Source organism: Coturnix japonica, chromosome 1 (assembly GCF_001577835.2).
Source record: "Coturnix japonica isolate 7356 chromosome 1, Coturnix japonica 2.1, whole genome shotgun sequence".
Lineage (NCBI taxonomy): Eukaryota > Metazoa > Chordata > Aves > Galliformes > Phasianidae > Coturnix > Coturnix japonica.
Window position 1 is genome coordinate 22,012,736 of NC_029516.1, and position 13,807 is coordinate 22,026,542.

Genomic DNA, 13,807 nt, shown 5'->3' on the forward strand with positions numbered 1-13,807 from the left:
CTTAGTCTGAAATAATGTTTTGAACATTACCTCTGCTGATGATCTCCAACAGAATATGTATTTCAGTGCCATTCAGTGCTTTGTGAGCCTTTCAGAAAATAGGGCATAGCTGGGAATGCTATGTTCTTCTCCTGTAGTATTAAGTGGATATTGCCTGGATAACAGTGCAGTTCCAAATATATCACTTCATACCTATAGAAGTATATATATACTTTTTTAATTTCCTTTTTTTTCTGTAGGCTTTTTGTAGGTATTTATAGTAGTAGGCTTTATAAATACTTGTACACAGTATCTCACAGATTCACTTCAACCGGTATCTGCAAAGATATGATGTTGGAGAGAGTTAAGATCTAAATGTTGTGTTAGCAGTCCAAGTTTGGGGTCAGTGCATGTATCTGCTATTCATTTCACATTGTGGTGGAGACTTTTGTAATAGCAAAAGTCTCTGATGCCAGTTTTGGGATATCTTAATGACAGCTAAATGAATAGAGACAGCCTTAATGTACATTTGAGTTCATATCCTTGATAAGGTCGATGCAAGATCAGGTACAAGACCCTCTTTACCCTCACTTCTGCAGTGAGGAAGCAGTTGAGTGATTATAGAGCACTTCAGATGCAAAAAAAAAGTAATCTTTGTTAACACTGAAAAATATTTCAGTGGTCTGAAACTTCATATGATTATTTTCAGTTCAGTTATGGTCCTTTAGTCCCTTGTGACTTTAGTACGTTTATCTTATCTGTAGGGAATGACCACTTTTACCAGGACCACTTTTTGTGGGTAGTCACCCCACTGATGAGGCAGTTGAACTAACTCCAGTCTCGAGGGAACTGTTTTGGAAGCAGCATGAGGCAGATTTGGATCTGTAGATGTAGGGGATTGCGAGGTTCATGGTACTAAGAAATTTTATTCTGATTCCACTTCATTGAAGGTTTTGTTCATGTTTCTTGAGTAATGCCTAGTTCTACTGTCAGAATCTTCTTTCAAAAAAAAAGTGCCATGAAAATATGCCATCAAAATCTTATCTTCCATTTGTCTACCACATCTCAGAATTAATAACTATGGAATTTGATGGCTGCCGCTTGGTTTGCTTGTTATCATATTGATGCCCTGAATTTTCATCTTTATTTTTTATTGATAGTTGAGTCTGATTGCCATGTCAGATAGTTAATGAGTCTTCCAGTATTCCAGATATTATCCAAACTTTGTTTGCCTTCAGGAGCTGGGAGACTCCATAATGGAGTTACAACTTTGTAAAGAATTTAAGATTCTACTAACGTACAACTAATTAATTATTGGGACGATCAGCTTCAGAGTTAATTGTTCCTTTGGGCTGGAGGCTGTCTTGCTCAAACTCTTCCAGTGTGAAGTAGGCTAAACATATCAGTTATGCTTAACTAGGTGATCTTTGATGAACACTTCAAGACAATTTTTGATGATTCTTTTAAAAATAAATTAAAAATGAAAAAAGAAAACCCTTTTCATTTCAGAAATATAAGTACCACCACTTGACTTTATTACTGCAAGTAGTATTATCATTTTTTTGTGCTTCTACATATTAACAGTTTTAGGAAACTAATCAGCTTTTGCAACAGGGCTCCTCCAAGTAGTACATTTGTGTTGGTTGTGAATCTTTTTTTGACAATTCAGAGACAAATCTTAAAGGAAGGAATGTTTTCAAAACCTTTTTTTTTCCAATTGTAGTGTTTTATGTATTCAGATGGTCTTTTGATTTAGACTTTAGTTACTATTCATTTGCTGTCAGAAGAGATAGAAATAATTGTAACCATTTTGGCCATGGCAGGGGGGCTGGAGCTCAATGATCTTTAAGGTCCCTTCCAATCTAAGCCATTCTATGATTTAACCTTATAATCCCTATTATGAACTTTTGACACTTCACATTTTGTAAATCACGCTTCTTTTTGTGAAGTTTCCAGGTGGGAATTGTGTCCCATTATCAGAAGTATGCAAAGAATCGTTGCTTACTCTCTAGCTGGTGGTCTGTTCTTTTATTATGTTGATACAAAGCTGTAGTTTTAATATCCCTCCTTTCCCAGCCTACAAAATAAAGCAGGAAAAAGCTATAATAAATGTGTCTTCAATATTCAGGTGAATATTCATGAACTCCTGTGGCTTTAACCTAAACTTAGATTTGATTGAATTTGTTTCCAATCCCAAATTATTTCTTTCCATTTGGATTGTTTAAGGGAAATTAATCTATTTTGGCCAAGTGTTCTTGCAAACTGCACTAGAACTGTGTAGATTATAAGCTGTGTATATTATACAAATATGGAAAGACATTTCCCTCAAAGTTGTATGCCTAGAAAAAAAATAGATTTTGGAATTATATGTGGAAATAGACTTTGCCTTAGGGAGAAAAAAAGGACTAAATTTAATTATACTATTTTAAGTAAGATAAAGTGGCCAGTTATGCCTGAATTAATGTCTCTCATTCACTCTTTTTTCAGTTTCTTTTTAGAGTATGATCTTACTGAAACTACTGTCCCATATCTGCATTTTCATGCCCTCTAGCCACAGATTCAATTACTTATATCAATGTTCTGGTTGGATTTAGTCTGCTTTATTTATTTCCTTTTTTTTTTCCCCCAGAAAATGTTTGGAATTTGAGTTTTGCTTTCATTTGAAGCAGAACATAGTGAAATCTAATTCATATTTTATTGTGTAGTAAGCAGTGAGCTTCAGTCAGAATTAGTTAATACTTAAGAAAATATGCAAAAGATTTAACAAATTAGGAAACATTGAAGGTATCCTTGTTTTTTTTATATCTGTTTGTTGACAAATTTATGTTTCCTTCTTCTTACTATGGAATCAGAAGAACTGATAATAGCCTAGATACTAAGGCATTCCTTTTATTAACTTGAAAACTATCCTAGCTAGGTCAGATTGCTTTAAGAACCTGTCAATAACATGATTTTCAATAAGGAGGTGCCTTGGTTCTAGAGACTGCAAGCATTAAGAGAAAATTAAAAATGTGAGCTCCAGCTGTTTCAGTTACACATTCTTTTGAATTAATGCTGTGATATTTGCCTTTAAATGTGAGGCAATGCACTGTGTTGCCCTTTTCATTCCCAGTAAGGAAGGACGCCAGCTTTTGTCATTAATGTTGAACAGACTGCACAGTAAGAAATTACAATGAACATTTATGGCCTGATTCGAAATCTGTGACAGTGTTTTCATTAACTTCAGCAGCCTTTCAACTGGTGCCAAAGTGCTTCTGCTCTGTTTGGATTCCTGCTTTTCAATGGCTGCAAGACTTCAAAATGGAAACAAATCTAGGCAGTTGGATTTTCATACCCCTGGGATTTCTGCTTTCACTTTCTTCTTGGTTTTGCGCTTTTTATGTCACTCTACACTGAAGTATGTTTTTTATTTTGCTCATTTCTATAATGATTTCTGGGATTATTCTCTCTATACAATTGGCTTAGAAGATAAAAGTGGGGGGTGAGGCACTGATCTGGGCTCTGAAATTAACCACCTCCACATTCTGAAGCTGATGCCAGAAGCTGTTTTTGTCTGTCCCTCTGCCCTTCATCACTGCATGTTCTACACGCTTTCACAGATGCTTCACATTTCCTAACTATTTGCATCTGTAATGATGTACCTGTAATAATGGTTACTAGTATTTTCTGATGTCGAATTTTTTTTTTCCTGGATGAATGCAGCATTATTGTTTTCATTTACATTGATGATAGAAGCTAAACCTGTCTTATTATCCAGTTCTCATATCTCTTTGTATGAAAAGATTCCATCCTCTGATAACTAAATGTAGTGAATTTCATTATTCAATTGCAACAATGTTTTTTTTTTTCATTTCAACGTGTTAGAGCAAAAATTAAAATACCACGTATGGCCCAATAAACATTTCTTTTTTTTTTTTTTTTTTTTTTTTGCCATTTCTATTAATGTTAAAGAAAAAGACAACAAACACACACTTTATACCACTTTCAATAATGAGGGATTCCCATCAATGTTATTTCCAAACAGCTTTGCAGAATAAACTTCTTGCTGAGAGCTTAGTGTCTGGCTCCCCAAACTCTCACAGGTAATGCCAAGACAAACCAAATTAAGTTCTAAAATAAAGGCAGATTCTTGAACAAAGTTAATTAGTATTTGGAGTGCTACACAAGCAAAGCTGGCTATCGTTAAATACCATGCCGAGGGAATAAAGAATAAATGTGAACTGCTGCTTTTAGACATTGGCGTATATATGAACAATTAGCACAATTAGTTTCAAAATATGATGATAGATAGGAAAAACAAAAGCATTTTTGCAATGGAGAGGATGAACAGGAGTTATTTTTCAGTTCTCTGGGGATTTTGTTACAGTCATCTGTTGTCAAATATCAGAACTGTAAGGGCAGTCTCTTTTACCACTCAAAAGATGTAGTTTACTTTGTATGTTTGTTCCGTAGTATTTTGACATGTTTGTGAAATGTTCAGATTCCCAAAATGTCAGAAAAACTATTAATTAAACTATTATTAATGAAGGTATTGATTGTCAGAAAGAAATTTCAGAGTTAAAGTTGTATGAAGATGGATGGAGTTACATTCAGAAATTCTGATCAGCTTCAAACTGGGTTTGTAATTTAACTTCGTAGTTGTACTGATGACTTTTTGTAAGTCATAATATATATGAATACTATATTAAATAGATAAGCTGAATAATAAGCTAACTTTGTGGCAATGCTGCAAATATGTTTCCTTTACGTATTAAGCTGGTGAACTTAATTTGAAATGACAAATTCACTTGCTTTCAAAATGAACAGAAAATGCTCTTAGCACTTCTTTTTTGTTGTTTTAAGCAGGAGTCAAGCTATACATTCTTTATTGACTCTACTCAGATGATGGCTTGTGTAAATCTGGACATTAATTAAATTTGCTCGAAACTTGCAAGGTTCCCAGATCTTTTACATCAGTAGAATTCTTCTAGATTTTTTTTTTTTTTTTCCTGAAATATGGCGCACATCATCCCAATAGGCTGCTTTTCTGCTCCACATGTTGAAGGTTGGGTAGCGCTTACCCAGCTCGATGAAGCTGGAAGTAATGCTTTGCCAGCTCATCTTTAGTGTTGAGTGTCACTGAACCTCAGCAAGTTTGCCTAGTATTGTCAGATTTCGGTCTCATATCCTAGCTTGTATTTGCCTACAGTATACAAAGATTACTTAGGGTAGAGAGAAATAGAATGTGGATTTTCTAAAGGCAATAATCAAAATAAGAAAAACTCTTTCTTCTATTTTCTATTGCAGTCCTGGGTCAAGGAAGAATCCACAAATTTTTTTATGACTTATGCAAAAAACTTAATATTCTTAACAAACTCCCTACTAAAGCTCAAAATTAATGGATGCAACATTTAACCAAGATAACTCCTAAGCTTTCATAGCTCTGAATTGTATATTGTCTTTGAGCTGAGTGGCTTCAGAGCTTTCACTAGTAAATTTTATATTATCTCTATTCATTGACATATTGTTTAAGTATTGCTGAGTAAAATATTGTCTTAAAGCATAGCTCAGTATTTATTTCTGCATTATTTCTGCAAGCTATTTCTTTTTTTCTTCACAAACTTATTGAAAGTTACTTTAAGTTACTAAGGGCTCTTTGCATCATTTGTTTATATAGCAGTGGGTGAGATATAAATACTGATGTTTGAGCTAAGACCGTAAGGGAGGATAAAAGCAGCTCACGTGGAAATAAATGCATTTTATTTTAGAAACTTTTTTTTGGATACTAAAAAAAAAGAAAAATAGCCTTCCCAACATATCAGTAATTCATTTAAAACTTATATGAAAAAATAAGTCATTTCTGAATTTTGTTATATGATTTTGGCAGACATCCAGCTGCTGCTAGAGTTTTTAACAAGATTTATGTTAACTTACTGTAATGAAATCTTGTTTGCATTAACATCTGGTCACCCCTGTACACAGTTTTTTATTTTTCAGATTACCTTCTAAAAGACAAAGCATCGCCACATAACTTGTGCTAAACTAACAAATCCGGTCATCTTGAAGATCGTTCTTAATGTTTAAAGGAACACAGAAAACACGGAGCTTCTTTTATTTGTGTTTTCCTTCTAACTTCTGTTGCTTTAACTCACAGGCTGGTCTTCCTCCCTAACCCCTTTGTTAACAAGCGGTGGTCCTGTCCCCCTGGGTGGCAGGCCCACCCTTCTTCACCAAGCTGCTGCCCAGGGAAATGTCACTTTATTATCAATGCTGCTTAATGAAGAAGGACTGGACATTAATTACTCTTGTGAAGATGGCTATTCTGCCTTGTATTCTGCTGCTACGAATGGACACACAGGTAAGCAACTCGAAGATTTGCTTATGTTCAGTATTCACATGAAATAGTAAAACCTTATTTTATTTCATAAGTTTTTAATACTAAATTAATCAAACTGTACCATGTTACTTGGGAAACAAACTGTCTTTATTTTAAACTAGATGAAATAATCTTAGTTCATTCTCTACATTCTACTGAAGCAGTTGTCGATTTTCTTTTTCTTTTCTCATTTTTCCCAATGCTTGGTCTCAAGGTTGTAGCATCTCTTGAGGCTTCCAACAGCCTTCATACTTTATGGGTAACTTTATAAAAGTAGGAAAACTGTAGTGAAAGGTATTTATTTCATTAATAAAAACTCCAAGCAGTGTTTTTTCCGACAGCACAAATCTTTTGAACAGCAACTTTCTCAAAATCAGAGTACAGCTTACTATAGTTTTTCATACAGATTTAATGAGCTTTATACTCATTTCAAGCACTGAAGATGAAGTTCTTCAATACGAATGACTGAAATTCCACTAATTTTAGTAAAGTCTCAGTTTTTTTGCTGTAAGGTAGAACACGATGTCTTAAAGACCACTGCATTCAAGACTACTTTGTGATTTTATCTAACAGTGCATCTATTTGTGACATAATTAGAAATATGTAACTCACTGTTTAAAACAGTATTTGCAGAAAAATGTTTTTTTTTCCTTTTCTTCTGAAGTCTTTTTAATGTCATAGTGTAAAGTTAGATTCTAAAGTCTGCGCTGAGTTTACATTTTTCTGACATGTTCAAGGTTAATTCTGCTACCAGACATTGGGACGGGAAGAATTTTCCTTGTGTTCAGAATGTATTTTTTCTTTCTTTACTAAGTGCTATAATTGAGTTTCTAGAATCATCTGGGCCTTTCCGTTTGACAGATATTTGCTGTTGCCATGACCCTTTTATTTTCTTCCTTATGCAATTCATTGTTTTCAGTTGTAAGGGTCCCATTTATCACAACTTGTGGAGTTTTTTTCCCCTTACTGAATGAATGCTCTGTAGTTTCCTCGGGATTTATGTCCTTGGGTGGTGTTTGTGGGTGACAGTGTTTGCCCTAATTCTTCTCTCGTCTTGTATTCCTAAGATGTTTCCAAGCAAATACCCGGATCTTCAATTTCAATTACTAAACAGCTCGTACTGACAGCAAAAGCAATTTGTTCACTTGTTTTATTGTGAAAATTTCAAATAACAGAGGCCACGGAATGATGTATGAAAACATACTAAGAAAAACAAACATGTATACAGACATCCTATAGTTGTTGGTACATTTACTTTGTAAGATAAAAATTATATTACAATGGTTTTAGTATTACGCTTCCATTTATAGTTGTCAGGATGTGAGAATTACTTTGTTTTACAAATCATCACGTTTTAGTGACTAAAATTGTATGAATTCTGAATGAGAGAATCACACGGCAGCAGCATTTATATCTTAATAGATTGTGTGAAAATTGAGAGTGATGTGAACAATTAGTATTTTTGGAGAAAGGTTTTTGTGCTTCAATATGTAATCCTTTGTTTGCTACATGCAGTTTGTTCCAAATAGCATAGATAAGATGCAGCTCTTCAAAATTCAGACTAAAGAGCATTTCTATGTGAATACATATAGATTTAAGAATTATAGGGATTAGTATCTTATTTTAATAAGTCCTATTTAATAGCTTTCTTAACGAAACAGCCAGAAAAAAAGGGACACTGGTGTAATATTAAGAAGGATTAAGCCATTTAATTTTACAAACTTTTTCATTGCATTAAGTAGGATTGTCAATGCCTTTACAGTACATTTTTCCTCCTCCTTTCTTTCTATGAAATACCTAACACATACTCTTAACCTAGAGGGTAAGAACACCATGATTTGATTTATCGAAAATACTTTCAAGCTGAAGTTAGTGACTAAATAGATTCGGTTATTTATGGGACCCCTTGTTTCCTCTCAGTCAACTAACCAGATTTTTTTATTTCTCTTGGGAAATAGTTGGCCAGAGGAAAAGAAAAGCCCTGGATTTGTTAGGGGCTCCCATCACACGTACCCCTTCAGAAACAAACACTGTGTTACAGAGTGTCTGGGAAGAGTGAAAAGCAAATGGCCTCCATATGCTTTCGGTGAATAAATAGAGTAATTAAGATCTGTAGACGACTGACAAAAGGTAGAGCACTCTGTAACCAAGACAGTGGCAGCAGCTGTTGTGTCCTTTGAATTCAGTCTGTAGAGAAAATTTACAGCTATGCAATAAAAGAGAAACTCAAATGTTCTTTCCCTAATTTTTGTTCTATTTGCAAAATCGATAGTTTTCCTGTTCATAAACAGTTGCCCTTTGAGGGCTGCAGCAGATATTTGTTCCTTTCCAGCACATGAAGTTCATAGCAGCTTCTTTGTTTCTGTGTTCACACATTCTGTATGTCTTGAGAGAGACAACTTCACTCTAAAAATATACACAAATACTTCCTTTGTGTTTGAATGAGTGCTGGGAAGCTTGTTTTTTATGATTTAGCCACCTAATTGGGAGAACTGAACAGATTGTTTCATCAGGCCATTTTGGTTTGATCCACTAACAAAGCAGAAGTCGCTTCAATCAGCTACACATTTGATAAAATGCACAGTAAATCACATGGGTATTACACAGAATCACAGAACTGTTTGAGTTGGAAAGGAGCATAAAGATAATCTTGTTCCAAGCCCCTGCCATGAGCAGGGACACCTTAAACCAGATGAATTTGCCCAAAGCCTCATCTGTCTGCATACCTGCATAGCATTGGCAGTTCTAACCATTCTCTGTCATATGTAAGGGGGTTGAGAAAGAGAGAAATAAGTAACAAGAGTTGCTAATATAGAAATGTGAAGAGAATAATTATTATCCTATGTACTCAGCTATGTGTTAATCGTATACTTTTATGATGTAATCAATTCTCTTCTGTCCTGAGTATTTGGAGGCTGTGGCACAGTGGTTGATAGGGAAAACTGGTATGTGGGAAGTAGAAAGGAGTGAGGTGCAGACATACAGCTTCATGGAGTCAGCTCTGCCAAGCCACTGGATCTATCTGCACAGTGTTTGCCAGCACTCTGGAAGAAGTACCCACCCAGTTTTGATGGAGAGCAATGAAGTCTCCAGGTGTTTGCGCTAATGAACTTCCCTCTTTTCCTTTTGCTTTGACCAAAACCTTTAACTGAGTGACATCAGTGTCTGTCTTGTATTTGCCCTTTTGATATATTCCCTCCACTGCTGATTGCTTCTATGGCAGAATAGAAGTTAATGAGTATGGATAGACCCAAATTACCCTCCTCCAAATCCCAATCAGAAGTCCATCCAAAGGACATAGGCTTCTTGGAGACTTTTACTCTTCTACATGATGTGCCATAAGAACAGGTTTTGTAGAGCTTGCTGGCTCAGGTTATGCCTTCTGAAAGTAGCTGTAATTCCTCATGCTTGCACCTACCTGGAGAATAAACAGCTCTTTCCAGTGAAGACACCAGAAACAGAATTTTCACATAGATAAGCTACTACCTGACTGCTCTGCTAATCAATAAGTGAGTTAACTGTACTTTTTTGGAAAAGTGGTCTTGTTCTGTACAATCTTTGTTGCTTCTGCATGGCTAACATATGCTTTGTGAATAACATCAAAGAGTATTCTCACCAAATACAACCTTTAAAAACCTTAGAAGTATTTTAGGATGCCAAGCAGGAATCCTTTTTTTTTCCAAGTTAGCGGTTTAATGTAAGACTGGGGTTGACAACGGAAAAAGGGAAAAATGGCATGAGTATTTTTTCTTGTACAAAGTGAGGGAAAATACAGTTTCACTTTAATTAGTATTTTCTTACACATGGAAAGAGTAATTAAATTAGTTAACATATTAAGTTCCAGTAACTTGCCCACACAAGCAACCTTAAAAAAAAAGGAGGGCCATTTCAAATCAGGTTACATATTTAAGACTCTTAATTTGCAGTATAATGACTTACAGTGTTTTAGAATCCTACTTCTTAATTTATTTGTTTAATCAGCTCCACAACATCCGCATTTAAATATTTGAAAGAGTTGCAACAGGAGTTGAGTAAGTTCAGAAACGTTTTAGATGAGTCAGATTTCTAAGCAATTCTGAAGATACGTTTCTGGTGTCTAGAGATAAACTTCACTATCAAAGCTCATCTCTATGTTCTTCCTCAATTCTGTATCAGAAAGAATTAAGCTTGCTCAGAAATTGGGTCAAGAGTGAGAACTGTTGTCTGAGCTGGGAGTGTTTTCAAAGTAGAAGTTTTAGCTAGAGAAGACTTTTTTTGTGTAGAACAAATATTAAGACTCTTGAGCAGATTTAGTGTTTTCTTCAAATTTAATTGCATTATAGTACAATATATAGATGAACACCTATCCAATTACCATGTAATTAGTTATCTTAATTAGCATTAATTATTATATTTAGCATGTAATTTTGGAAAAATTTGAGTCAGAAAGGTTGGGGTTTTTTTTTGTTTGTTGGTTTGCTTTTGTAAGCTCATCTTATTAGTCATTGCAACTCTGTCAGTGTCCTAAAACAAGACTGGTCAGCCTGCTGTTTGAGTTCCATGTAGCTTGTGAACATTTCCAATGCAGCTGCCATTTTAGAGGTGTCAGTGTGACTACTGGGTAATTCAAATTTCCAGCTTCAGAAATACAGCAATGAGGTAACACTATGGGAGTTGCCACTAGAGGCAGCTAATGGGATAATCTATTTTTGGGATCTGGGTTGAACCTTTTTGCAGTAGTGGTGCATTTTCAGCTCCTTCCTGCATATTCTTCAAGAGCTTCTACTTTGGTTCATTAAAGTGTGGTGTATGCTTAAAAAAGACTGGTGTCTGTTGCTTCAAGATAATGCTGCTTTAGCAGGTCTTATCTTCTGGTAGTATTAACCACTTGTTTTTGTTGTATCAGTTTGTGTTTATTCTCAATTTATAGATTGCGTGAGTTTGCTGCTGACTGCAGAAGCACAAGTTGATGCTGCTGATAAAAATGGCTTTACACCCTTGTGTTCAGCAGTTGCTCAGGGACATGTCAAGTAAGTCTTAATATTTTTCCCATTAGCTCTTACTCTAATTTATACGCACTTTACATTATGTTATATACATTATCCTTAAAATTCATTTACAGCTAAGAATGCACTAGTATTTAAATACCATTTATTGAAAGCAACTACTCAAATTCCTATTCACATGCCTTTCTGTTTTTGGTATTTTCCTTTTTCTTTGTTGTTTCCAATTGCAACTTGTGTACTCTTAGTAAGCAAAATGTGATACTAGTCTGCACAGGAGTCATGCCTTCAAATTTCTTAATTTTCTTCATGTCGTCAGCTATAATAGAGGAATTCACCAAAGGAGGAGGAAATAAATTAGTTTTTCATAACTTTTTTAAGCATAGAGAACTGTGATTTATCATATACAGAGACAAAAGAACCTAAGTGTTGGTATGAGTGATAGAATCAAAGACTTTAAACAATCAAAAAAGACTTAGTTGTTTTTTTTTTTTAAAAAGGTTTAAGTTTTTTTTCATATCAGTAAGTTTAAACAACAGAAAGTTATGTGTGAGTCAAAGAAACTTATTCAAAATGTATTTACCATAGTTTCCTTTTATTTTTTGAAGCTCCTGTTTTAGAGAGATGGGTGTTCTATGACAGCGTGCTTGGAAAATTCTCTCATTTCTTTATACTGGGAAACAACGTACAGCAGTTTGTCCAGATGATTTATTTTCCTCTTAAGTGGAGGCGCTGAAAGTTGACACAGTGAATTATTTATTTAGTTATTTACTTTTTGCTGTGTGTCATAGAATTGTAGGAAACAGAACTGGAAGTTGGAAGCAACTACTGGATGACCTCTTGCAGAGCACCTTTGTCTTGAAAAAAAAAAAAAGTTGTCATAAGTGATTATATGGGCGTTATCTTTTGTTAAAACCATTTCTGAAGTGCAGAGAGAATAGACTAAAAGTAATTTTGTTTCTGAAGTCTTCAGAGATGCTGGGAAGAGGTAGGGAGAGAGAGCTAACCCTATTGGGAAGAAAACTGGACAGACATGAGAAAGTACGGGATCTTGGATCCAGTGCAAGCCCCTGTCAAGAAACAAGTTCTCTTGACCCCTCAACTTGGTCTTCTGTTCTATTGCCATAGCTGCTACCAACACACTCCAAGACACCTTTCTGGGGTAGTTTCCATTTACTGTCCCTTCAAGCTTACTTTCAGTATTGTACCTGAGTTTAAAAGTATACTAGCCTATGTGTGTATATGATGGATAAAATCACAGGCTGATCTCCATCTATAGAAGTGGTATTTTGCCATGTGCAAATTAGATATTTAGATATAGATATAGATAGTCTAAGTTTTAACATTTTTGAATGTCAAATACAGGGTAATTTTACTACCTTATTGTTTGCTGTAGGTGTGCAGAATTATTACTTATGTATCAGGCTGATATTAACCATGCTGCTGAAAGAGGACAGACACCTTTGTACCTGGCCTGCAAATATGGAAACAATGATTGTATTAAGCTCTTGTTGGAAAGAGGAGCAGATCGAACAGTAAAAACCAGTGTAAGTCAAAACGGTTTGTAAAGTTGTGAAGTTTACATTGTATAAAACCAAATAATTGCAAACACCTAGAAAAAAATTACGTTATTTATTTAAAGTTTTCTTTAAATCTTAGAAATATAATGTGATTTGAGATTTTATCATGTTTTTGCATCACACTTTCTTTTTTAAGTTGTATATTTTCTGTAAAGTCTCCTAAAGTAAATGAGTTCCTTATCAATTTATTTACATCAGCTTCAGCCTGCAGTTTGCTGCAGGCTCTTCTCCAGAACCAGATATACAAAACAGAACTCTTACTCAAAACTGTAAAATTAGTGTGCTACATTTCCTTTCTTCTTTTTCTTTCTCCCCTGATATATACAAGTAATTCCATTTCCCAAAGGATTAATATGTTAATCTTATCTTTCGGTTTAATTTCCAAGCAGAGTGTTCCATTCAGATTCACTGTTAGTATGAGTTCTGAAGACATTTTTCTGTGCTTGGTAGAAGTGTACTTTTTGCTTTTGTTTCTTTAGGATGGCTGGTCACCCATTCACGCAGCAGTGGATTCTGGTAATGTTGACAGTCTCAAGCTCCTTATGTACTATGGAGAGCCAAACAATGGGAACTCTTTTGCTGATATAGAGCCTAATTCAAACTACTTTGACTTGGAGAGCAGAGAAGATGGCTGTAACAGTAGAAGAAAACCTGTTATTTCTGCAGATCTCATCAACCATGCTGACAAAGAGGGTTGGACTGCTGCCCACATAGCAGCATCAAAAGGCTTTAAGGTCAGTTCATGTGAACAAGTTACAGTAACCTGCTGGTGTTTATGTGAGATAAATCCTCTTTTTTCACTCTGACAAACTAAAACTTGGGAGGCAAGTCTAATTTTCTTATTTCACTTGTTGTCACACTCGATTTAATAGAGACAGGAGGATGCTTCTTTTGGATCATTAACTGCAGAA

The 13,807-nt window shown here is 35.0% G+C and overlaps 1 protein-coding gene across 4 annotated transcripts in view; it reads left to right on the plus strand.

The window, feature by feature from the left end:
• CTTNBP2 (cortactin binding protein 2) overlaps positions 1-13,807 on the plus strand; it is a 76,104-nt gene that overhangs the window by 39,848 nt on the left and 22,449 nt on the right. For 2 of the 4 annotated variants that reach the window (XM_032442906.1, XM_032442907.1), the window contains exons 5-8: positions 6,113-6,316; positions 11,220-11,343; positions 12,713-12,863; positions 13,376-13,630. In XM_032442906.1, the coding sequence (XP_032298797.1) occupies positions 6,113-6,316; positions 11,220-11,343; positions 12,713-12,863; positions 13,376-13,630 (734 nt within the window). The remainder of the gene's footprint in view (positions 1-6,112; positions 6,317-11,219; positions 11,344-12,712; positions 12,864-13,375; positions 13,631-13,807) is intronic. The other 2 variants (XM_015853526.2, XM_032442909.1) reach the window with 1 other exon arrangement.